Source organism: Lissotriton helveticus, chromosome 12, assembly GCF_964261635.1.
Source record: "Lissotriton helveticus chromosome 12, aLisHel1.1, whole genome shotgun sequence".
NCBI lineage: Eukaryota > Metazoa > Chordata > Amphibia > Caudata > Salamandridae > Lissotriton > Lissotriton helveticus.
This window is the reverse complement of record NC_136073.1, coordinates 219,011,816-219,039,466: the sequence shown is the minus strand read 5'-3', so window position 1 is coordinate 219,039,466 and position 27,651 is coordinate 219,011,816. Positions and strand designations below refer to the sequence as shown.

Below are 27,651 nucleotides of genomic sequence, written 5' to 3'. Positions count from 1 at the left end.
CGACCTGGGGCATTGTTGTTTAGAGCCCCGAGGCTCCAGGGCCCCATTGTTGTTTTAGAGCCCAGAGAGGCTCACAGCCCATATTTGTTTTACGAGCCCAGAGAGGCTCTTGACTGCCAGTCTGTTTATTTAGAGCCACGGGGCTCTTGGGGGACACCAGTCAGTTGTTTAGAGCCTGCGAGGCTCCCACGTTGTGTTGGCCCCATTGTTGTTCTTGAGCCCACGAGGCTTCAACGTGTGTGTTCCCATTGCCTTACAGCTGCCCAGCACTTAGTGGGCAGTTGCCACGTTTAGGCTTGTGTTCTTGGCTGCCTGCGCAGCCTGCCCTGACTTTTGGACAAAGGGCATTTCAGCCCTTGAGAGGCCAGTTGGCCTGAGGGACAGTTCTAGTGTTGTGCCTATGTGCACCTTGCGCAATTTGTGATTTACTTGCCAATGTGATTTCTGCGCAATTGTTATTACCTGCACCTCTGAATGTTTTATGCATCATGTGTTTTGCTTCTTTCCCTTTGCTATGTGTTTGATGCTTAGGTGATTGTTTTTCCTTCTATAGGTCCTGCTAATAAGGTCCTAGTTCCCTGCGTGATTTTCCTAAAGTGGTTAGGGTTGCGTAGGAGGTATTTACCCTTTACCAGTAATTACTGGTTGTTTGCTACATGTACTATTTTGGTGCTACAGTCATTATATGTGCTATGTGCTAAGTGTTATACCTACAAGAATTATTATTCCTACAAAGTGCTAATTACAACAAGTGCTAGTTCTAACAGTGCATACCCCTGACAGTGGTCCATGTGGCCCTGTCCTGTACATAATCCCCTGTAAATTCTGCCCGTGCCTGTTGGCACATTGTAAAGTGTGTGTTTTATCTAATGTGTTTTACTGTAATACAAAGGCAATTTTTTATGTAACCTTGTGTGGAGTTTCCTTTGTGGTGGGCCTTGGGTGTTGTTGCTGGGTGGGCGCGCAAACGCTTTACACATCGCCTCCGAGATTAGCCTTGCTGCTCGCGTCAGGTTACCTAGAGGGTGAGCTGGGGTTATCTTGGTGTGTAACTCCCTTGCCCTGGCTGGAAGTGGTGGTCTCTGACTGACTTTGGTGCAAGCCCTGGCCGGCCGGGGATCCCGTTTCTAACACTAGTCATAGATTCCTTGCTGCACCACCCATCCTCCCCTTTCTGCGAACTGATTTCTAGGGTTAAGGTTATGCTTTCAGGGCCCTAGTTTTCTGCACCAGTGGCCAGTGTCTTGCCTGGCTCAGCTTTTCTGGCGCTTAAAGCTGTGTATTGAACTGACGTCAGCACGCGAGGGCGGCGTCTAAGTAGCTGCCGCGACGTAATCCCGGCGACACGATGCCAGCAACTAAAGCGGAGCCGACTGACGCCACCTTCCGATACGCAGAGGTACTGTTGACGAAAAACTTTCCAGATCCAGTCTGACGCCTGACGGTAATTCTCAGGTAAAGAATCTATAACTAACTAATGTTTCTTACAGATATAACTTTACCGAAGGTAAGTAACTTATTCGATTTGACTTCAGAGACTTACAACTAAATCTGATATAGTCTCTGAGGATGAGGAGAGTTCTACCTCACAGGCTTCTGATGAAACATCCAAAAGTAGAGATAGACCTCTAGAATCTCCTGAGGTTTCCAAGAAAAAGACTGTAAAAAAGTCTTGTCAGGAAGATACAGGCACCTCACAAAAATGAAAGCTTCCGTTTCCTACTGAGGAAAAAAGCAATAGAAAGGAAAACACTCTTCTGTACATTCAATGAAAATTTCAGTCTCTAGAAAGCTTGTTTCCCCGACGTCAATCCCTTCTGGATCACCGTTGACACAAAAATCACCTTCTGGACATGCTTCTCCTACCTCGTCTTCGAGAAAATCTACATTGTCGATAGCAGATACGATGACTGTCCCGCCGACGGCACTTCCATAGACGACAATGGCTTCAACACCGTTGACGACCTCATTGTCGATGGCGACTCGGTTAACGACTGCCAACTTTACGCCTGCGTCCTCGTCGACGACACTGGTTCTGTCGACGACCTCGTCCATGACTGCGTCAACGACAATATCGATGCTGACGACGACATCATCCGTTCCTGTCATGTCCTCGTTGAGGATGCAGACTCCACTACTGTCGATGAAGTTGACAACGCTTTATCCTACGCCTGGTCATAAGCCTCCATCGGCCTTACAGCTTACGCCTATGTACCCGTCGACGACTTTCTCGTCCACGACACCGCCAACAAGGCATTTTTTTGCAAAATCCAGCAATAGTTTCACCTTTGCCACCTTCAACTTTTTTAGAGGCTCTGATGACGATGGAATGTTTGGACCTGCTGATAGTGCTTATGAGCTGCAGGTAAAATATCAAGAGGAAGCTGATGATGAATAAGAAGGCTACTACCAACAAACATATTACCCTCCTCATGCAAAGATTCAATATTTGGAACCAGTTAATGAGCCTTTGGTCTACCTTCCTGCCACAATGGTACAAGACCTTCAAGATTTACTGCAGGATTATCGCACACGCTTTCCTTAAGCAGCTGTACCTCCATCTCCACAGCCACCACTGCCTGCCTTTTCTCCACCAAGTACCTGTACCTTTGCCAGTGACCTTCCCTGCAAAAGATACTGTTTTGCTGCAACATCAGGACACTTCTGATGAAGGAGAAATTGAGGACAGTCAATCTCAAAAATATGGGCAAGCTGGAGATGAATGGGAGGACTATGTTATATCGACACCTGCTTCACCTTAAACTGTAGAGTCGTCACCAGAAGATATCGGCGGCTCGCACGCTCTAATAGAAAGAGCAGCTTTGCGTTTTCAACTGTTTTTAAGACTCAAACAATCAGATTGCTTTCTCTATGATTTTAAAGATCTATCCTGAAAATCTGTCAGATCTATAGCCATTGCAGATCACATCTGGGAAGAAGATGTAAATGTAATGAGGACACCCGCCACAGTTATCCCGGACTTGCCCAGCTCCTGATGATGCTCCAGCTTGTCTGGTGGGACACCCTAAGCCTGACTCCATTATCTCACAAGCTGTCCAACGGAGATCAAGGAACCCTCTATCGCCCATTACTGCACTGACTGACAGAGAAGGAAGGCGCCTAGATAACATTGGCAAAAGATTCACAACCACCTCAGGTGCTAATGTTCGCGCTGCTAACGCTCTAACGATTTTAGTCAGATGCCATCGCCAGATGTTGTTGGACATTGCTCGTTTCATAGATATCCTTCCAGAGGAGAAAAGGATGGATGCAAGAGAGAACCTTCTAGAGGGGGAAAGATCTGCATCTGAAATCATTGAAGCTACTATGGACATTGCTTCCTTTGCCTTTCGTCAGCTTGCTGGAGCTGCAGTCCTCAGACGCCAGGGTTGGCTGAAGGCAACTATGTTCCGCTCTGAGGTGCAAAGCAAAATTTTGCACATGCCATTTGATGGTAAAACACTTTTTGACAAATATATTGATAGTGCTTTGCAAACCATCGAAACAGACAAGGACACAGCTAAGGCCCTGGAAATGCTGTAATATAGAAAGACCCCCTTTCGTGGTGCACGTGGCGAAGGAGCCTATTCTTTTTGGGGAGGTTATTAGAGATACCAGCCTCAGACATACATCTCTTTTCGACCTTACTACCAGCAGCTACAGCAATACCGGGCACCACCACAAGCTGCTTATTCCAGACAACCTATACGGAAGCAACAAGTTCAACCGAGGGATTCTGTCAGAAAGCAGTGACGATGCCACACCGCCTGCCGCTCTTCCCTTGTTTATCTCACTAAAGAAGATTTCCCTTCCTCATTGCCTAAATCACTGGCAGAAAATAACAGACAAATGGGTCCTAGATATAATAAAATATGGCCATATCCTAGAGTGTACCTCAACGTCACCTCCTCATCCTGCTCAAAAATCAATACCACCCCATCTTCAATTGCTAAAGAAGGAGACTTTGTTAATGCTTCAAAAGGGAGCAATAGAATGTGTACCAAGCTTCTACTCCCGGTTTTTCTTGATAAAGAAGAAAAAGTCAGGAGAATGGCGACTCATTCTAGACCTCAGAAAACTCAACAAATACCTGCTGAAGAAATCCTTTCACATGGTAACTGTCCAGGAGATATTGCAGCTTCTGAACCTTTTGGATTTTCTAGCAAGCCTGGATTTGGAAGACTCATATTTACATATCCCTATCCATCCCAAGCATCGAAAATTTCTAGGTTTCTCTATGGCAGGTGCGCATTATCAATTCAAGCTGCTTCCCTTCGGCCTTCGTTTATCTCCTCAGGTTTTCACCAAGTGCCTAACTCCCTTGGCAACATACCTAGGATTGAAAGGCCTACAGATCTTCCCATATGTCGACAATTGGTTGATGAAAGCTCCTTCTCTTCATCAAGCTTCAGAAGCCATTCCTTTCTGCCTACAGCTCTTCCGCTCTCTAGGGCTGGCAGTCAATCTTCAAAAATCTATTCTAGCTCCTTCTCATTGGATAACATTTCTTGGAGCAACATTCGTACTCTCCAAAACAAGGCATTCTAATCAACAAAGACTGAAAGCCATTATATCTCTGGCTCACCATCTCTACGAAAGAGATTTCGCTTCTGTCCGTGTCCTCAAATCCTTTCTCGGAATGATGTCTTCCCCCATTCTCATGATACCTCATGCTCGTCTAAGGATGAGACCATTTCAGGAGCAGTTGGACATCCAATGGTTCCAAGTAACGGGATCATTCGACGACATCATTTGGATAACTCTGATCATGAAAGACTCCCTATTTTGGTGGCAGTCTCCCAGCAATCTCTCTCTGGGACTATCATTCCTTTCTCCTTTTGCAGAGTTTGTTCTGACCACAGATGCATCTTTGGGGAGCTGGGGAGTGCATCAGGGAAAGTTCGAGGTTTGAACAACATTCAAAGTAAGAAAAGGTAGTGGAATCCACACAAAACCCACCACCTTGAATTCACCTGGGTTTCTAGGTCTCAGAAATGCCCAGGGTTTAGAGGGTTCCATGGTTGTTGGCTAACCCAGAGCTTGAATAGAGCAGCTACTCATTATTACAAGTGAGAGGAAATTAGTATTTATCCCTCTCTGCCATGCTTTCCGTGCTTTAGGTTAAAACTATACCCAAAAGTATCCAAACTTCCTTTAGTTTGCCTTGGGGATGCTCCAGGTCCCCTCTGTACTGCCCAACCCCCCACAGAACCCCATCCTCACCCAACATCCCCTCCCGACCATGGTCTCCCTCTGACTGGGCCCTTCTTCCTTTTCAGGGTACCTGAACCACAGCCGTGGACTCTGACACATGTCGCTGAGCGTGTTTCCGTCACCTTTGGGACCTCCTTCCAAACCTGATAGTAAGTCATCCCCCTTTTTTTTCCCACCCCTTCCCCTCCCCAACCCCGCTTTCCTTTTCCAACCCCCCAGCTCCCCCTCCCACTCCTCCCCCCCACTCATCCCACCCTCTCGTACTCTTATCCCTCAGACCTAGCCTTGGCACGCTTAGGTTCTCCTTAGAACTTACACCCTTCCACTCCGGACTTCTGACGGTGTGGCCCCAGACGTAAGTGGTCCATCAGTCTCGATCACTAGCGCTTTTCTCACATTTTCTCCTTGAGTCTAGACACGCGGTATTGTCTGCAGCGCACTTCCTCATCTGTTCCTTTTGGCTCAATTTATTATACCCCCAATTCCTTATTCTTTCACCTTGGTGCTCAATTGTATACACATACATGTGAATATCCCTTTATCCCTAGCACTGCGATATAAATCAATGTAACCTGGTCCTGATGATAGCCTAACATCCCTACAGGCGGAAACGCTCTCGACTTCACAGCGAAATTCTTGGCGCTCCCCTCAAGGATACTATACTTAGGTGGGTCGGGGAAGTGCGTCCCCCCCCCCCCCCCACCCCCGTACATGTGTCACACGGGAGACCCGGACAGACGGCTGGAGATCCCCATCCTGCCTCCCACTCAGTGGCATTCCCGGGAGGGCCTTGAGCCAACAGGCCTTTATCCCCCTCCCCCCCAACTCTACACCTACGGCGCCAGAATACATCGCCTGGAAGGGGCACATCGCCATAATAGGGAAGAAAGACCCGGTGACAAGACCAGCGAGGCAAGACACCATGGACAATTATACCACAACTCGTGCGCAGAAGGAGGCGACCCCTATGGGACTGGGCACTCGCACAGACACCGCCATGCTTCTGGAGGCAATTCAGGCCTCGAGGACAGACATCCAAGACTCGAGAGCGGCACTAGAGACTAAAATAGGGGAGGTGGGCTCGGTAGTCCTTCTGCTACGCCAAGACCTCCGAAACTTGTCGGAACGGGTAAATACAGCAGAGACCAGAACTACTGACGCAGAAGAGTCCCTTACTACCCTCCAAAAAGATATGACAGAGCTGCAGGCGTCCCACAGACAGCTGCTGTGGAGGGTTGAGGATGCCGAGAATAGGGCAAGGAGTAACAACCTGCGCTTCATGGGATTTAGAGAGGGAATTGAGAAGACGGATGTTGCTGCCTTCCTGCACTCCTGGTTAACGTCCATGTTTCCCCATGCCCCCTTCTCGAACTGTTTTGTTGTCGAGCGGGCGCACAGAGCCCTGTTAGCAAAACCACCGGAGGGTGCGAGACCACGACCGATCATCGCAAAGTTCCTTAATTTCGCGGACAGGGATCTTATCCTGGGGGAAGCACGAAAAAAAGGGGAACTGCGGTTCGAGGACACTAATATCATGATCTTCCCTGATTACAGTCAGGATGTGCAAAAACAAAGATGCTCCTATGACGCAGTGAAAGCGAAGCTCCGAGAATTTAACATTTCGTACATGCTGCTCTTCCCGGCGAAACTGAAGGTGTTATTCAAGGGCAGGTCCCACTTCTTCAATCGTCCGGAGGAGGCCTGGCAATGGCTGGAAGAGAGACCGTTGCTGCGTGAAGCTGAAGAGGAGGGTCGTAGAATCCGTAATGAGATGGCGGCTGCCAGCTTCCGGAAGAGTCTGCCCAAGGCCCAAAGATCCCAACATCCACTCACGAGGCCACAATCGCAGCTAACTCCATACCCAGACCAACACACGACGAACAGGGGGGGCCGGAACATGGATAAGTCATCGGACGGCGACACGGCCCCGGGATCCACGTTCAGCTGTTTGGCGCAACACACGGAAACAGAGACTGAAAATGAGGGCAGTAATCATATGTCGGACTCTGAGGACCAGACAGAACAATCCCTTCACCCTCTGGTCGCAGCAATCCGAGAGCTGGAACAGGGAGCGACTGGCAACTCAGAAGAGCAAGATGTAGAAACGCAAGACTCGCACTCCTGAGGAAATGTGGAGATAAGATTCGAAACAGCAGTTCTTCGCTTTGGGGCACCCAAGTGGCAAACACTTTTTTCCTTTTCTTTTAGGTAGATTAATTTCAAGTTTTTTGTTGAATAAGTTGGCACCTGTAGTGGCCCCTGTGGCTTGAATTGCCCCCCCTCCCCCCCCCCCCCCGCGGTCAGACGGACCGCTGATTCCCGAGGGGCCAATTGGGAGCTCAAGTTAGAACACTAGACATAACCTAGTTGGGGTTGATTGTGGGTGGGCGACAGACCTTCGTCACCTGGCAATCCTATACGTCAATGTTTGCACGGGTGGGATGCCTGGGAGGTGGAGGTGGGGAGGGGGAGGGGAGGAAGGGGGTTGTTCGAATAGTTCTGTTGAACGAGGGTGGGGGAGGGTGAGGGGACACGGTTAGTTGGATGCAGTCATGGGAATTGGTGTGATATGTTAATCTCCTGTGCAAGTACCCGCCCACACCACTTGGACCTTACTTCACTATGGCAAGTGCATTAGCGACACTACCGGTGGACTATGGGAAACTCAGCGTCCTGACATGGAACGTGAATGGGCTAGGTAACAAGATTAAAAGGGGGCTAGTAAACAATTACCTCAAGAGAATAGGCTCTGACATAATTTTCCTGCAGGAAACGCACCTCAAGGGCACCAACTGTCCCTTTATAGCCAGGGGAAGATACAAGGTTCTAGCGCATGCGGGGTACACAACTGACTCTAGAGGGGTAGCCATCATTGTGAAGAATTCCTCCCCGTTCAGTATCACACGCACCTGGGGGGACCCTCTGGGAACCTGTGTGGGGGTTCAGGGGACGTGGCGTAGGCGCACATACACGTTGGTATCAGTGTACGCACCGCCCAAACTGCAGGCCAATACATTTAGGGTACTAGCCAATATACTTCTTGACACTGCAGACACCATTCAAATAGTGGGAGGAGATTTTAACGATGTGATGGATATGGGAATGGACAGATCAGGAGCGTCACACACCCGGGGAAGCCAGACCCCCCTGACCCGGATGATCACCACTTTAGGACTTATTGATGTCTGGAGGCAGGTGCACCCTGACCAGACCGCTTATTCGTTCTACTCTGCGGCGCATAAAGTGTTCTCCAGATTAGATTACATATTCATGTCCAGACAGGACCTAACCATAGATGTCGTGGCGGAATATAATGCGAGGGGACTTTCGGACCACTCACTGCTACTGGTGCAGATGGGACAGACTCGAGGCGCTGACGGGGCCTCCTGGCGCCTCGCTGCATGGGACCTTAAAAACGAGACGGTACGCAAAGGCGTGCGGGCAGATGCGCGGGTATATCTGGCTGAAAATGAGGGGACGGTGGACTCGGGTGTGACCCTGTGGGAAGCCCTAAAACCGGTAATGAAAGACAGAATACAAAGCAGACTGGGGGTGGAGAGGAGGAGGGTTCAGGATGAGGTGGCGACTGTGGAGCACGCCATAGTGGTGTTAGAAAGAGAATATGTGACTACAGGAAGCTCCGAAACGATGCGGAAACTGCGAGACACACAGCGTCAATATAGAGAACTGGTAACTGGCGAGGCAAAAACTCAGAGCCTGGCCACCCTCCACCGTCTATATGACGTTGGGGACAAGTCGGGCAAACTTCTGGCGTGGCTTAGCCGAAAGGAACGGGCAGCGAGATGGGTGGAACATGTCCGGGATTCGGAAGGGGTGCTTGTCAACACAGACCCACATATTGCAGAGATGTTCTCTACTTACTATGAGCGCTTCTACACAGCCAGAGACTTAGGCACGTGCGAGGATGCTATCCAGTACATGGGACAGACTGATCTCCCTGTGCTCTATTCCGAGATCCTCAATACCCTTGAGGCTGATATTACGATAGAGGAGGTCACTTTGGCCATCGCTGGGCTAAAGGTTGGGAAGACGCCGGGCCCGAATGGGTTCCCGGCGGAACTTTTCAAATGCACGGCAGATATACTGGCCCGCACTTAAGGAACCTCTTCCTGGGAGCATATCAGGAGGGCCAGCTCCCCGCTGATCTCTCACAGGCGACAATCATCCCAATCCATAAAGAGGGCAAACCACGGGAGGACTGCGCGTCCTACCGACCCATCTCTCTTCTCCTTGCAACGGTTCTGGCGCAGCGGATGAGATCGGTAATCCCAGACCTAATACACCTGGACCAAACCGGTTTCCTGCCTGACCGGGCCACGAAACTCAACCTTAGGCGCACTCATAACTGGCTGCAGGAGGTGAGAGATAGACCCGCGTGCTAAAGTGAGGGTTAACGGGAGACTGTCGCGCGAAATTCATATTCAAAGGGGCACCCGCCAAGGATGCCCTCTGTCACCCCTCCTATTCACACTTACCATTGAGATACTGGCAGCCAGGGTCCGACAGAATCAACTGATCACTGGATTCCGCATAACGGATACGGACCTGGTGCAGGAGAAACTATCCCTATACGCAGACGATGTACTCCTATACATCACCAACCCGGACACTACTGTCCCGGAGCTGTTCCGGGAACTGGAACGCTATGGCCGACACTCCGGCCATGCCATAAACTAGCATAAGTCAATCCTGTATGACCCTAGAGGGTGCGTGCGGGGGACGACGTTGCCGGACCGATTGATTGTTACAACTGAGGGCTTCCAATATCTACATCACCCTAGATAAGAAACTCTTGCTGCAAAAAAACGTAGAGGATAATGCTAAACTCCGTTGCTGACATGGAGTGCTGGCGGCTGCTGCCTCTGACACTCTTGGGTAGAGCGGACATGTACAAAATGATCATACTCCCTAAATACTTATATGCCCTGCAAAATGAATATTATTTAATCCCAGACATGATACTGAATAGAATCCACTCAGACCTCAGGACCTTTCTATGGCTCGGCAAACAGCCAAGGGTAGCTCTAACCACTCTCCAACGTCACCAATATAGCGGAGGGATGTCACTCCCCAACCTCGAAGCCTATTACTGGGCGGAACACTTGGCCCCAATCAATGAATGGCTGCATTCACAGGCGGACCACCCCACATATGCCCTGGAGCGGCACAAATTGTCCCCACACAACCTGATGTTTTACCTGTACGGTGGCTCCGCGAGGAAGACATTGCTTCCTGCTACGGCCACCACAATACGGGCCTGGAATAAGGCAACTAAGCGCACAGGCTGGGAAAAGACACCCACCCGGCAGACACCACTATGGCACTGCAAATGGCTCACGGAACTTCATAAACTGCAAGGCTTCAAACGGTGGGACTATGGGATATCGGACTCTCCACAATAGGAGATGTGACTGCTAAAGGGGAACTGAAACCCTTCCAGACCTTGAAATCGGAGTTTGGCCTACAACACTCACAGCTCTTCAAATATACCCAGCTGCGCCATGCTTGGAGGGCACAAAACATACAATTAGCGGGTCTCCCAGAATACTCCCCATTGGAGGGTAGGCTCCTCCAGGAACAGATACAAAGCAAGGCAGTCTCACTCACCTACAAGACATTAACCAATAATATGTTGTGGGACTTAACGAAACTTAGAGATACCTGGGAGAAGGAGGTCGGAGCACTCGAGGACATAGATTGGGACGTAGTGTTAATGCACCCGCGCGAGGTGGCGATTAAATCTAGACTCTGTCTCATTCAATACAATGTGCTACACAGGACATACTTTGACAGGGTGAGACTACACAGAATGGGGAAAGCGACAGATACTACTTGCCTCAGATGCCACAGGGAATGGGGGAACTTCTTCCACATAATATGGGCATGTTGAAGTGATACAAACCTACTGGAAACACGTACTCGCTGAGCTTAGTGAGGTATTAGCGGTACCGATTCCGCAGGAGCCCAAACTGACCCTATTAGGGATGACCAATGATGTTCACCTACCACGCCCCCTCCTGGTGTTTCTGGTTCTGGCCCTAGTGGTGGCAAAGAGAGACATCGCCAAACGCTGGGGATCATCGACCCCCCCCGAACATGGAGGAGTGGAGACTAGGGCTGGATCTGTACATGGCGGCTGAGAGGGTGACCTACAAGTCACGGGGCTGTCCCAGGAAGTTTAAAAAGGTCTGGTCCAAGTGGAGACACTATCATGGGCTAGATGGGGGACTGGGAGGGTGAGGTACACAAATAACAATTTACGAACCGATTTGGACGAAAGGGTGGGGTAGGGAGTGAAAGCTGAGACTTATCTGTTCACTAGGATGGATGGACAGAGCACCTGTACAATATGTAGTCATAAAAACAGAGTACCATTTAGGAGGGGCGGGAGAGGGACTAGGGGATTTTATGCTGCCAATGCTATGACTGTAATTTTGAGTTGTTAATAAAATGCAAATAAAAATCTTTAAAAAAAAAAAAGGATACTATACTTAATTACTTGTGTATCATACTTTCATTTACTGTTTGGTAATCCTGACTTTGTACAATTTTAAAGTTCACTTGTTCGCTGTCGCGCCCTTCACCGTCGCTGTATATACTACCTCACGTGTCACTTGGGCCATAACAATCTTTCACGCGCACTTGAGCACATTATCCAACAGGTTACATGCCATTTAATATAACGCAGCACAACTTTTTTGTTTGACCATATGGAATTGAATATGTCAAATATGTGAATGTACCAATACAATTTGGTTTGCAAAATATCTGGTCTCCCTGTTTTTTTCCACCCTTCTTGATTTATTCTTCAGTAATTAATTGTACTATTTCTAGTTGTCCTCCTCCTGACACCCTTTTGAGACATTGTTGTATGTTACCCAGGTCCCAGGGAGGCAGAAAAACTACTGGGGCTCTAGGGTGGGGTTGCAGCCTGATGTCAGAACAAACTGACCCCCACCTCTTGTCTTTAAATATACCTTGCATCCATTGTGCTTTCTACCCCCTCTGGAGCAAACAGAGGGTAAACCTCCCCAATTTGCCCTGCCTGCAATGGGCTGCCTGGTCGCTCCCAACCCTCCTTCTTTGACCCTTTTTCTTTGGTGTCTAGTGGGCTTCCTGCCCATGCCTTGGCCACCAGAAGTCAGACTGTCGGTAAACCGCTCCAATCTGCCCCCAAGGGTGGTAGAAAAATGACTGGGGCCATTAAGGGGTAGGGGCAAATCTCAATGGCTTGGTGACCTGCCCCCACTCCTTTCCCTTTTATAATCTGCCATGGTGTCTAGTGGGCTTTCTGCCCCTCTTTCCCAAGGGGGCAGAAATACTGCTTTGCTACTTTTGTGGCCCCAGGAGGGCAGATCAACTAATCATTTTGTGGGAAGGGGGAACACTACCTCTTACCCTTAGGGATGCTCCACCCCTGCTTTACCCCCCAAAATTATCCTTGGTATCTAGCGAGTGGATCCTTGCTTGGGTATTATGCTCTTTGGGCAATCGCCAAGCAGGTATCTTCTTGGGAGGTACGACTGGAAAATGATCATTGCCACTTCAATTCAGTTAACTTTGAAGGACTTTAGCCTTAGACAAAATCTGCTCTTCAATAACCTAAAATTCACTAACAATGTGTATGGGTATTTAGACTGAGTCAATCAATGTCTGTGTGATGGAATACAATGAGCTTGAATGATCATGAGAACTGAGAAATTTCTCAGGGAATAAGATCTTTAACCAACTTCTTAATTGGCACAACTGGGCCAACACTTCATATTCTGGTATTTCTGTAAAGCAACAATGCAAGGGTCTCAAATGGTTTTTCAAGTGTTTTTGCTTAATACCTGTATGTGCTAAATCCCTGTCATGATGATCACAAGGGCTTTGAAATTGGACCGGCTGACCTTCAAAATCAAAAGCACATTGTTCCAGTTCTTCTATATGGCTTGAAAATTCAGGGAATTTCTCATGCAATTTTTCCATTTAGTATTTCAGCTATGTCCCTGATACCACCTACATCTGCTTTATCTCGCTAGTTGCTGTTAAGCAAATGTCAAACAGTAGTAATGGTGTTTTCATCGGTTCTTGGGTCATAAATCCCTGTCATTATGATCACAAGGGCTTTAAAATTGGACCGGCTGACCTTCAAAATCAAAAGCACAATGTTCCAGTACTTCTATATGGCTTGAAAATTCAGGGAATTTCTCATGCAATTTTTCCATTTAGTATTTCAGCTATGTCCCTGATACCACCTACATCTGTTTTCATCGGTTCTTGGGTCTGGAAAACACTTAAAAGCCAATGAAGACTTCAGCTTAAGTGTTGGGGCCCCAACTAGACCTACTAAGGCTGCTGTGATCGTCAACAAAGTTATCAAATAGCTACTTGCAAGTTATTCTATTGCCTCATTTATTTAACCAGGCATTTTTCAGTTCCTATTATCAGTGGAATTCCCACTGCAAATTGGTTTCCTTAACCACCAAGTAAAAACCCCTAACTATTTGTGTTTATATTTGTGTGTATTTATATTGGTGCAAGACGTCATTCTTTTTTTTAAAACTCTTTTTATTGAAAGATCACAATATAGCCGCAGCACTCCGAGCCCCGGAGGCACTGCAATCAAGTCATACCATCATCAATCACGATCTGTAAAGCATATTGCTATACCCATATCCCCCAACAACTCTCCACCCAATGATCCCCCCTCTCCCTTAGCACCCTCCCCAACCCCAAGTACCCCCCCCCCCCTGCACAGTGTTGCCATGTCCTCTTACAATGCAGAAACGGAAAACACATACGAAAACTCCGTTTACTATATCGCCCCCTGGCACCATCACACCGGTCCCTCATTGTCTCTTGATATTGGCGGCGGCTCCAGCCATATGCCCCGGTAATCTGCCCATCGTTTCCATATTTTGTAATGTTTCTTAGGGCATCCCCTGGCTTCATACACAGGTCGTTCCAATCCCATACAAAAGTCAAGTCCCTGCTTCCATATTATCACTCTAGGAGCCCGAGGGTCTTTCCAGGCTTTAGCTATATCCCTCTTTGCGATCGTAAGGCCCAGCAATAACAAATGCCTCTTATAAATATTGCCCCCCGCCCCCTCAAGGACATGTAGAAGCCCCAATTTGGGGGTGCGTGGGAGTTCCCAACCCAGCACCTCTGACAGGCAATCCCATACCCCTGTCCACCATTGCGTCAACCTGTCACAGCTCCACACTGTGTGCAGGAACGTGCCAACTGCTTGACCACATCTCAGGCATTCGGGGGACGCAATCAAACCAGCCTTCCACAGTCTCTCTCTGGTGTAATATGCCCTATGTAAATATTTAAATTGGATAAATAGCAAGCGCACAGTGATAGCCGCCCCCCTTGGGGCCTCAAGAGCTTCCCGCCAATCTTCTTCCTCCAGGTCCCCACGTCCCTTGCCCAGACTTCCCGCAGATGTTGTAGGGACGACGAACAATGAACAACTGGGGTCTGATAGATACGGGAAATCTTCTTGTCCTCCAGTTCTCCCATGAATACTTTAGCTTCTAGTGGGCTGAATTCGGGCAGAGAGTCTAGACCCTCCAACGCTGGTGTGATAGTATGGCGAAACTGCAGGTACCGCAAAAACTGCGTCCGAGGCATGTCATATTCTTGGCTAAGCTCCTGAAACGATTTAAGGGACGTGCCCCGCATAACGTGTCCCAAGTTCGAGATTCCAATAGAATCCCACCCCCGGAAGCCCTGCAAGGACGCCAGCATCGGAAGTTGGTCATTGCGCCAGAGCGGGGTCTCTTCGGTAAGTCTGCCCCACCAACCCATTCTGCGCAGCGCCTGACGCCAAATTTGAAAGACCACCCGTGTGGCATCAGGCAGTCCCTTCCTCAGCTACGCCGAGTACAAAATAGTATGAAGCAAGTACGGCTCCATCAAATAGCGCTCAAGAGCATATGCCGGGTCACCTCTGTCCCCATACCACCACTCATTTAGGACAAGCAGGTGGGACGCCTGGTAATATGATAGGATATCCGACGTGGCCAATCCTCCGTAGTATGTGGACAAAAAGCAGGTACGAAGTGCCACACGCACGGCACCCCCTGCCCACAAAAATCGGCCCAGAGCGGAGTTCACTTGTTGGAACCAACGCGGCGAAACTGAGAACTGGTGATTCTGCAACTGGTATAAAAGTCTCGGGAGGGCAACCATTTTAAAGATCGCCGACCTACCATAAATATTAAGAGGCATTCGGGCCCAGACTTCATTTCGGACTGAACTCTGTCCCACACCGGCCCAACGTTGCGTTCCCAGGAGACGTCGGGCGAGGCCGTCAGAAACACCCCATGGTACTTCAGGCCTCCAACTGCTATTTGCAAGGGCGATGCCCACTGACCCAATTCTAGTCGATCTCCCAACGTCCAGATAATAGATTTCCGCGGGTTTAGAGACAGTCCCGATACTTCCCCGAAGATTTTCATAATCTCTAGGACTCTAGGCCCCGACCTATTCACATCCGTGAGGAAGAACAGGACATCGTCTGCATAAAGGGCAATCCTATCCGAGGGCCCGGCTTCCCACTCAATTCCATGCATTTGAGCATCCATCCTGACCCATGCTGCCAACGGCTCCATGGCCAGCGCAAATAAGTAAGGCGAGAGGGGGCACCCCTGCCTAGTGCCGCTCCCGATGGGGAAGGCCACTGACGTGGCACCAGCCACCCTCACCGAAGCCGTCAGACTTGTATATAGGAGCTTCACATACGACAGGAAGTGCGGCCCAAAGTTAAGCCACGGAAGTAGAGCAAAGAGGTAGGACCAGCTGAGGGAGTCGAATGCTCTATCAATATCTGCCAAGAGCAGCGCCGCTGGGGTTCTAGTGCCTCCAATCGCCGCCACCGCCATATGGGCGCGTCTGATGTTATGTCTTGTTGCCCTATGGGGCATAAACCCCGCCTGATCCGGGTGTACTAACTCGGTTATGTAAGGGAGAAGCCGGTTCGCTAGCGCCTTGGCCAATATCTTGGCCTCGATATTCAGTAGGGAGATCGGGCGGTACGACTCATGTTTGTCAGGCGGCCGGCCCGGTTTACAGAACACCACAATCTCTGCATGTCTCCAGTCCACGGGCAGGAGCCCATGCTCTCTCGCTGCCTCGAGGGCTCTCTTGTAGTGCGGTCCCAATTGAAAATTATATTTCTTAAAGAACTCGCTCGGGAACCCGTTGGGATCCTGGGGCCTTACCCGTATTAAGTTCCCCCAGAGCTGTACCAAGTTCTTCAGCCGACAGTGGTATTTCAAGGCGGTCCCTCACGGCCTCCGACAGTGCACGCGGTGGGAGGTCTGCAAGGAATTTGTCGATATCTAGTGGGGAAAGACATTCTTGCGGGGCATATTGGGTCGCATAGTATTTGGCAAAGCTGTCGGCCAGAGACTTGGGGGCCGAAAGCGGCTCCCCAGCGTCGTCCTTGAGGCCCGGCAGCACCTGTGGGTGATACTTATTTTGGCAAAGTCTGTGCAGCATCGTACTCGACCTATCTCCCCACTCATAAATCCTGCTCCTAGTCGCCAGCCAAACCTGGCGCGCCTCATCCAGTAATATAGATAGGATTGTTGTGCTAGGAGCAACTGTTGCACTCCTCTATCGTCACTTGCTGCGCCACAGCATGACTCTAGGTCTTCTACTTTCGCTGCAGCCTGTTCCAACCTCTCCCTGTGTTTCTTACGGGCCGCCGAGCACCAGGCGATGTCTACCCGACGCATTGTGGGCTTGAGGGCCTCCCAGACTGTCCGTGCATCAGTCACCGAGCCCAGGTTCTCCTCCCAGTAGTGGGCTATGGCCGTCTCCATGTGCTCCCGGTAATCCTCCTGCTGTAGGTTCCAAGCTGAAAGACGCCATCTAAACGGCTGTCTCTTCTTCCCCAACGTTAAGGTTACCGCCACTGGGGAATGATCTGACAGCCCCTGAGGTAAAATGGAAGCCGAGCCCACCCTCCCCACCACAGCCGCCGGGACAAACCCATAATCCAGCCTGGAGAAGGATTTATGCACTGCCGAGACGTAGGTGTATTCCCGACTATGTGTGTGTAAATAGCGCCATGTGTCCACCCAACCCATGCCTCGAACCACATCACTTAGTTTGGTGGATGCGTCAACCAACTGTCCCCCCCAGGCTTACATCTGTCTATTCGGCACTGCATGACGTCCTTCCAGTCACCCCCTATTACCGCCAGACTCTCGGGAATTTCAGACCACACCATATAAAGCCTCTCGATCAATGCCCTTTGTAGCGGAGGGGGAGCGTATGGTTCAGCCCCAATCCTACCCTTAAAAAATATGTTCCTACCCTGTGGATCAACCCACTGTGACTCATGGACATAGGACAGCCTTCGATGCACTAGGATGGCCACTCCCCGGGAGCCTCGCGCAAACCCAGCGTGGTAGACCTGGTCATACCCATATCTTCTCAAACTAGGCACCTTGGTACCCAACAAGTGCGTCTCCTGCGGCAATAAGATATTCGCACCCTCCCTTTTCCCAAAGCGCAACACTGCTCCTCTCTTGATTTTATCCAGCATGCCCCATACATTCCAACTCACTACACGCATGTTGGCCATAGACACTCTAAATTCCACACTCTCAACCGCCATCTAGCCGCAAACATACATTTTGGCTGAATGACGTACCCAGCTGGCAAGTACACGCTTGAGTAGACAATATCAGCAACACTGTGCATGGCAACTGACCTCCCCTCTTCCCCGCCAACCCCAGGATGTCCTGTCCCATCTCCATCAAGCCCTCCCCCCAAACTCCCAACCCCCCCGTCCACCCCCCACCCCGTACCTCCCAAACATGGAAGCACCTGTCACGGTCGGAACCCGGCTAGGCCTCCAACGGGAGAACCTGAGCTGCGTCCGCCAATGAACCCCTTTGTGGCAACCCATAGGAACTAGGCTGTCACTCCCTCCCACCCATTCTATCTGGGGCAAGGTCCCAGCCCCTCATAACAGAGCACCTGAGCATCCATACATGGCATCTGCATAGAATTGTAACCCAAGTCCCACAGCAATCAGGGGGCATCAGTCTGCTGTTCCTGTGCGGAGCCCACTTGCCGGGCAGCCGATCCCGCCCGCAAGCCCCTGTTCGAGCGCGATCCTCTGCGGCGCCGGCGCTGACCTCGGAGGCCTCCCCGGGCAACACTGCTGGCGGCGGAATCCGATACCCATCTCTTGCTACGTTGACCCGAACCTTCACCGTTTCGTCTGTCCACTGGAACACCTCCTCAGGGGTGTCAAAGAACATGGTACGGGACTGAAAGATGACCCGCAACCGCGCCGGGTAGAGCAGGGCATATTGGAGTTTGAGGCCCCAAAGTCGGGCCTTGGCCGCCTGAAACGACTGGCGCTGTTGTTGCACCATCTTCGTGTAGTCCGGGAAAACTGGAATGTCATATGTGAGCGTGCCCTTGAGTCGTGCCTGCTTCAGGATAGTGTCCCGATCAGAATAATTCAAGAATTTGGCTGTGATCGGCCTCGGGCGTGCTCCCGCCGGAGGCTTCTGCACCAGCGCCCTGTGGGCCCTTTCCACCGCAAAGCAGCGAGATAATGTGTCTGTCGGGATCTAGTCTTCCAGCCACCGGGTTAGGAAAGTTTCCATCTTGTCCCCTTCGCACCCCTCTGGAAATCCAACAAAGCGAAGGTTATTCCTTCGAACGCGCCCTTCTGCATCTTCCACCCTCAGAGCCAGGCCCTTCTGAATCTTTTCCATAGCTGCGACTTTCTTTTTCAAGACCGCGACATCATCCTCTACCTCAGAAATGTGGGTCTCCGCTCCCATGATGCGTTCAACGGCGTTCCGCAGGTCCTGTCTGAGAAGGGTAACATCGGCCCCCACAGCGCCTATTTTGGCGTCTAACATGTCCCTCGACTGCGTGATCGCAGTCAGTAGCGCAGCGTTGTCGGGCGCCGATGATTGAGAGCCGCCAGCGCCCGCCGATTCTGTATATTTGTCCATTGGCCCTGTTTGCCCTGGCCCCCACCGGCTCCTCCTCGCGTCATGGCCAACCGGGGTGCTTCAAGACCCGTGTGCAGATATGCGGCCCACTTCCTATCAAGACTAAAGATGGAGGTTCAGGATATAGTAGTCTAGGAAGCACAGTGGCCCATCAGTGGCAGTGGCCACACACCAAGCCTCCGGCGCCCTCACTCCTTTCTGCACCGGGCGACGGAACGTCGTGCTATAACACACCCTCCGGGGCACAGCAACCAATGTCACCTCAAGGGCCCCCTCCGCCTGTATCTGCGAGCTGTTGTGGGCACCACCAGTCCTCCCCACCGGGGCCCGATCTAGCCCCCGAGCACTCCCGACCGCCGCCACGCTCTGTGAAGCTCACTTCGCGCTTCGCAGGGGGCCGGGTCCCATCAACCAGTATCTCCTCGGAGGCCCCCCCACTTGTTGCCGAGAACTGATCCGGGCTCCACCAGACCTCCCCACCGGGGCCTGATCCAGCCCCCGAGTACTCACCACCACTACCACCACCACCACCACCACTACCACCACCACCACCACCACCACCACCACCAGGATCTGTACCGCTCATTTCGTGCACCGCAGGGGACCCTGTAGCTCCGCAATGGGGATCGCCTCCGCACGACACAGGTCGGGGCCACCAACTCCAGGCAACCGAGATGGGCCTGCCGCCCTCTCCGCTTCAATCAATGCCTCTCGTAGCCCGCAGCTATCGTCCGGCCAAACGCCACACCCGCAGGTGCAGGGGGACGCAAGGTGTCGGCCGTCCTTCACAGCGGCCGCCTCTGGTATTCGCCCAAGGATCTCCCAGCAGGGCACCGGGTCCACACCCAGGGGCAAGGGAGCAATGAAGTGCGGGGGGGTCACCAACCACTCCGGTCCCCCGGAGATGTATGGGCTCCGTGTCTCTGTCACCGCCGGCCACTGCAGGTTCACCCAGGCCGGGCAGGACCAAAATCGAGGTCCCGGCACCGTAGGCCCCGCCGGACCCTGCAGGACCAATCGTGCTGCCCAGTCGGACCGCCGCCACCGGGGCCGCCGCCCAGCCTGCAGAGCCGTAAAATTACAGCCCAACCAGAGAGCTGTGCGGCGCGCTCTGCTCCCCGCTGACACCGGTAGGCAGATCTGGTCCGGGCTGCCTCAGAAATCGAGGTCCCGTCTGACTAGGCCCCGCCGGACCCTCCTGGCCGCGTAGCGTCTTCGGGACTCAGCACCGTCTCAAGAGCAGCCACCGGGATATATTTTGCACCAATCGTTGCCCAGTGTTTCTGCTGCCGAATCCACCGGCAGGGAGCCCCCTCGGATGCCCCGGGCAGGATAATCGGACAGGATGATTTCAGGCTGGCCCGAGCTCACGCTCTAAACGACCGCCATGCTTGCCGGCTAAGGCACGCCCCGCAAGACGTCATTCTTAACTGTTTTCGTTTCACCAGTGTTGGTCTCTTTTGTAGCAGAGAAGCATGTAACTCTGGGGACTATGGAAATCTGACCTTGTGGACCACAGAAAGAGGAGTTACACCAATGTTGTGTATGCTACTTGTAATAAACACACCTTACTCCAGTATTGGAACTTTCATAGATTCACATGCTTGAATCATTCCCCGTCATTGAGATGGGAGTCAGGACTCCCGCACGACGACGGGGAATGATTCAAGCATGTGAATCTAAGAAAGATTCCAATAATGGAGAACTACAGTTACAGGTAAGTAACATATTTCTTACCCTACCTTCATCTGCAGCCTTTTAACACTTTTAGCCTACTTGTTATCCTAAACTTTGTCTGCCATAAAATAAAGCAAAACTTCACGTGGGTACGAAATGCAGCTACATATAGTTTGATTTAAAAGGTGGTACTAGAAGGAAGTGCAGATTAATATCTTGGTCTCTATTAAATTTGACATTTAATGATTACCTTTTAGGTGTTTGGCATCCCTACCCGCCCATGTTTTGAAAAACGACTATGTCAGAACATTCTTCAGCACTTCCTCTCATATCCAACATCACCAAAGCCTGAGTGAGTGCCCAAAAATAATAATTGCACTATGTGTTCAATAATGTAATAATATATTTTGTTGTTAAATTAGTTTAAATTATATTTTTTCAGGTGCTGGCACTAATTCCCATCCTAAGTTGAACACTCCAGTGGGTGCAGCTGTAAGGTGAGACAGATTTGCCTTTTCTTTTCACTTTCCTAAGCTGACAAGCACACCAAAGTGGAATATTCACTTGTTTGCAGATGTGTAAATTAACATTTCATTATAAAGAGTGATTTCAAGAGTTCATTTTCCATGGCACATCTACATTGTTTTCATTTGGGGTAACCTGTATGCTCCTTAACCAATAGAAAGGCAATTTTATTCACTTCATTGCCAGTCTTTGTTCCTGTCGTGGCCAGTACAGGAAGCTCTGCATTTTAGGCCTCCAGTACCTCTGACTCGCAATTAAAGCAAGACACTGCACTTCGGATGAGTTACTCAAGGGTCCAGCCTCTTGAATGTAATCCTCAGCGTCTAAGCAGGATGACCATCACTGGACTGATTTTCTGTATTGCTCACAACTTCCCTTCCCATGTTGTATTAAACTTCTTGCAACCTAATCATAAAGCAGAAATAACAGACTTTATGCCGGCATTGAATTTTTCATAAATTCACATGCTTCAATCCTTCCCCGTCGTCGAGATGGGAGTCCCCTGGTATATTTATGATGGGTATAGACTAGAAAAGGTCTAGGCCTCTTTAGTTTAATAATCTATCACAGTAATTTTAAAGAAGAAACCAAACTTTAATCTTTGACCAATCAGAATGGCCCACCCTCTTGAAGACTCCTCTGAGAAGCTCCAGTGCCTCAGATTGTGCAAACAAGGATAGACTTGTTCAGATATGTCCGAAAATTTAAATTACAAAAAAATGTATTCTTCACCCCAGAAATGACACCGACACCGGAGGACAAAGTCGTCTATTTTCAGATCAAGACAATTTGATTGGACATGATCTAGAAACCTCGAGGGCTCTACAATCCTTGGAATTGTCAGATTAGACCATTAATACCGACACATGCCTGGAGACCGCGGGAGTAACACAACAGGATATAGCAATTTCAAAAGGAAATCAAAAACTGTCCCCCAGACTCCATATGACGCCGTCGATGTCTTTAGTGAAACCGTTCTCATGGACTTACAAAATTTGGCAAAACCATCAAATAAATATGAGAAAAAAAGCTAAACATTTCAAGAAAACAATGGGAGGCCATTACTGCTCTCAAAAATGATCCCAACATAGAAATGAAACCCTCAGACAAGGGAGGAAATATTGGTGTCTTTAACAAAGAACACTACCAGAAGGAAGCAATGCGACACCTGATGGACAAGGAATGTTATGAAGTCATCATTAACAGGGCGGAATACTTGATGCACACAACAGAATATCAGATCCTTTTGGAAGGTTGGAGAGAGGAAGGGATGATAAATAAAGAAGAATTTTTGTTCCTCAACTGTGAAAATCCAGTTCTCCCAACCTTCTACCACCTTCCCAAAATACATAAGGACTCAAACCCCCCCCCCCCCCCCGGGAGACAATTTGTATCCTCAATCAACAGTCTCCTAGAGAATACCTCAATCTTCATCCATTGATTTCTGGCTCCTCTAGTATGAGATCTGTCGTCATATGTAAAAGACACTCAAGATTTCTTAAGATTGATGGAGAATATAGTCTGGGAACCAGATATGCTTTTAATAACACTAGACATTACCAGTCTTTATACGGGTATCAATCATCAAGATGACATATCCGCTGTTAAATGGTTTCTGAAGAAAAGACCCCTAAAATTTCACAAGCATAATGAAATGTTACCATGTATGATCAGATATTGATTGAATAATAACATATTTTTATTTGCAGGAAAACTGTTTAGACAGAGACGTGGGACTGCCATGGGCAGGTGCTTCGCCCCAGCTATGCGAATCTTTTTATTGGCTGTTGGGAGAAGCACGTGGCCTGGGGGGAACTCCATGATCATTGGATGGATAACATCATGATGTGGGCTAGATATATAGACAACCTCTTTGTTGTTTGGCGTGACGACCAAGCCTTGGCTGAGGAATATGCTGCCGCGCTGAACAGCAATGAGATGAATTTGAGATTCACTATTCCTATAAGTGAGACATCAGTGAACTATTTGGACTTAGAAGTCTTCGTTACCAACAACACTCTGCAGACACGACTCTATAGGAAACCCACTGCAGGTAACACCGTGTTACACTTAGCTAGCCATCATCCTAAAAGCCTCATACAAAATATTCCATTTGAAGAACTCCTCCACCTGAAACGTAATTGCTCGGGCGAAGAAGATTTCAAACAAGCAGAAGAAGAGGCATTAGAGAGATACAGGGAAAGAGGCTATTCAAATGCCATCTTAAAAGGAGCTGCAGACAGAGTAGATAGTGACGACAGTGAGGCTGGCGCCTTTTCTATTTCTATTAACGGCCGTTTCACCTTGAAAGGTCTGTTAATTTACCGTCCTCCAGGTTCCTCCACAGCCTTTGTTGAAAAATTAGTGGAAGGCGTCACTGAAGCGGCCTTACGTTCGGATAAATATCTGGTCCTAGGGGATCTTAATCTACATCTCGATACCCCTACGGACAGGGTGGCGAGTGAGTTATGCCACACGATGGCCAACTTACAATTCGAACAGAAGGTATCGCAACCTACCCATAAGCTGGGCCATCTTCTGGACCCAGTTTTTGCTAACTGGAGTCAGGTTGATGCCCAAGCCCCGATTCCCATCGCATGGTCCGACCATCTCCTCGTCCCGTTCACTATTGAAATACAGGGACCTTGCCCCAACGACCCTCCCGCTGACAAATATCTGAGGCGCAGATGGACAGCGTTCTCGCAGGCCAAATTCAATCGGGCACTTACCGAGAAAGGTCATTTGGGGGGCGACGGGGTTGATGAAATTAATTCCAACCTGGACCAGCGTATTTTGGAAGCTCTGAATCAAGTAGCACCACTGGGAATGGCGAAATCAGGCGGCCGCGCGCAACGTTCGGCGCCCTGGTACAATGATAACTTGCGAACGGCCAAAGCTGCATGTAAACGCGCCGAAAGGCAATGGAGGATTACATACTCCCTGCAGGCTAAAACTGTTTACACGGATAGCAGACGCGCTTATCATGCTCTAATTAGGAAGGCCAAATCATTGTATTACTGCAATAAAATTGAGGAAGCAAAGCAGTCTACCAAGGAGCTTTTCTCCATCTATAAATCCATTGCAATAGGCAAATCCGCCACAGTTCCTAAGAAACTTTGCACTACGGAGGGCTGCAATCGAATCGCGGAGTATTTTGCAACCAAGGTCTCCAACATCTATAACTCCTTCCCCCAGAGGGCAGACAATGGCCTTGCCTCCCTGGAATCCACAAGAACGGAAGGGGAACATCGGCTAACCAGGTTTGTCACTCCTTCCACTACGGAGCTTCTCCGCATCTGTGGATCTATAAAATCTGGTTCCCCTAGAGACCCGACCACTCCTAGTCGGTTAAAGGATAGCTTGCCAGTTCTAGAGCCCTATGTACGTCAGCTGCTGGATATCTCCTTTGAGTCTCAAGTGGTGCCTAAGGCCTGGAAACAGGCTGTGGTCCTTCCCCTGCAAAAAAAGGCCAACGTTAGCTTTGAAAAGCTGGATAACCTCCGTCCTATTTCCCTTCTTCCTTATATGGCAAAGGTGGCGGAAAAAACAGCCAACATACAGCTCATGCAGTTCGTGGAGACGGCGTCGCTACTCCACGACTCGCAATTTGGTTTCCGCCCCCGTCATTCGACGGAGTCCGCTCTCCTTGTGGCGGTGGAAGCACTCAGACAGGGAGTTGACGAGGGCCAGACGATGGCACTGATTTTACTAGACTTAAGTGCAGCATTCGACACTGTAGCACATTCCACCTTGCTACAGTGTCTGAATGGAGGAGGGGTGACAGGAGCTGCGCTTGGCTGGATTAAGTCCTTCCTCACGGAGAGGTGTTTCCAGGTCAGATTGGGTGATTACTACTCCAGGGAGATTGAGTTGGGCCAGGGCGTACCGCAGGGTTCGTCCCTGAGCCCAACTCTATTTAACATCTCTGTCTCCCCCCTGGCAGCCATCGTGGAGGGGTATGGTCTCCGCCTGGTGTCCTACGCCGACGACACGCAGCTGGTCATCTCCCTATCGCGCGCGCCCGGACTTGCGGCAGACATCTTCAGGAACTGCATGAATGACCTTGCTGCCTGGATGTCTGCCAACTGTTTAAAGTTAAACGGGAGCAAGACCGAGGTGCTCGTGGTGGGGGGAGTGCCGTCTGCGTGGTCGTCGGCGTGGTGGCCACCGTGTCTGGGGGAGGTTCCTGCTCCCTGCCGCGAGGCCAGAAACCTTGGCGTATGGTTGGATAAGGACCTCACCTTTGGCCCACATGTCGGTCGAGTGGCAGGGATCTGTTTCGGTGTTCTGAGAGCTCTCAGGAAAGTATTAGATCTGCTTCCCACTCCTGCTCGTCAGACACTGGTGCATGCCCTGGTTACCTCCCGACTCGATTATGGGAATCTGCTCTACCTGGGGGCCTCAGGCAGGGTCCTCGGCCGCCTGCAGGTTCTACAAAACGCAGCGGCGCGGCTGGTCCTCAGACTCCCCAGGAGGTCATCCGCCAAACTGGCCTTGCGGGCGCTTCATTGGCTCCCCATAGAGAGGAGAGTGGAGTTTAAGGCTCTTGCCACTTGCCATCGTATCCTGAGTGGCAAAGCACCTCTCCCGCTCCAGAGCCTTATAGCCCATTATGAGCCTGCACGCAGTCTCCGGTCTTCGCAGACCGGGCTGTTAAAAGTCCCAAGAATATTTAAAGCTCGCATGGGAGGCAGATCTTTCAGATACCTTGCTCCCAAGCGCTGGAACAATCTGCCACTGGAACTTCGGTTGGAACCCTGCGAAGTCCAGTTTAGAAAAAAACTTAAAACGCACCTGTTTCAGTAGATAGCTTGGTTGGGAGGAGGGGGGGACAGCCACACCACTTGCCATAGCGCGGAGACACGCCAGTGGCGTAATCAGGCGCTTAATAAATGTCCAATAATAATAATAATAATAATAATAAGGTCGACAGGAAACAGCTACTGATAGCTAAGAGCAAAGACCCTAAGACGAAGGAAGGACCAGTAAGAATGAATACTAGTTTCAATGCCAAATCAGGTAAACTGGTCCATATCTTTAACAAAAATTGGCAAATCTTAAAAACTGATCATGTTCTTAAGAACCATCTACCTGAACGTCCTGCCATAACTTATAAACAATGCTAATCATTAGAAGATCATTTAGTGCAAAGTCACTTTGACGTCTCACCTAAGCCCCAGAACTAGATGAACATACAAGGCTTTTTTCCGTGCCTTCGCTGTAAAGCTTGCAAATGTATCAGCAAGAAAACCAACTTCAAAGGGAGACCAGGTGATCCCAGACCCATCAGACAGATAACCAAGTTCCTAAACTGTAATTTTGACTTAACGGTGTACTGCTTGGCGTGCCCGTGCTGCAAGTGATACGTTGGAAGTACTATTCACCCCACCAAAAAAAGTGTTCTCGAACATATGCGCGCCATATCCAACAAGGATAAGACATATCCAGTTGCGCGACACTTCAAGCAACACCACCAAAGCAATCCGGACCTTTTGAAATTTTACTGCCTAGATCAGGTGGACAGGAAAGAAAGAGTAGACAGAGTAAAACAACTAAGAATACTAGAGTCTAAATATATTATCGACCTCCAGACTAAGGCCCCGATAGGATTGAACAACGATGAAGAACTTTGGGTACATCTCTAGTGGGGGCACACACACAAGGATACACAAATAGACACCGATCTGTTATTGGGGACTTGAGCAGGATAAGCCGCCTATACAAATGAAATCATGTCATAACGACTTAAGTAAGTAATTCTCACTACAACTGACACATATGCCCATACAGGGCCTAATAGCAAAAGCTGGGAGTGTACTTCTATGCATTAAAGAAATCGATATTAAGAAATAAATTTCAAATATTTAATACGATAATGCATTTGAACATGTTGTTCCAGATTTAGATTTGTTGTGGTCAACAACATTGTTTTATTCTCCCAACTAATTGCTTTTAAACTCACAACTGCACTAGCACTTTATTTTCACTCGACAATTTATTGAACTGTATTATAATGAACATGTTTTAAGATGGCCCCGACATTTTTAAAACACTTTTAGTCCATCATTGGTGTTTTACCACGGTCATGTGATGTGTAACAGTTTGAAATGTCGAAATGTTGCACAGGAAACCTGACATTGTCTTTACAGATACCAGCAGTATTTAGATACATGCCTTGGGTTTATCTGAAATTTTACTTGCAAGTAAATCTCACTCCACTATTTCAGAA

At 49.6% G+C, this 27,651-nt stretch overlaps 1 protein-coding gene across 1 annotated transcript in view; it reads left to right on the top strand.

The window, feature by feature from the left end:
• The window catches only part of ZCCHC14 (zinc finger CCHC-type containing 14), a 799,037-nt gene that overhangs the window by 309,445 nt on the left and 461,941 nt on the right, over positions 1-27,651 (top strand). The window contains exons 6-7 of the mRNA XM_078670582.1: positions 21,155-21,249; positions 21,340-21,394. Of these exons, the coding sequence (XP_078526708.1) occupies positions 21,155-21,249; positions 21,340-21,394 (150 nt within the window). The remainder of the gene's footprint in view (positions 1-21,154; positions 21,250-21,339; positions 21,395-27,651) is intronic.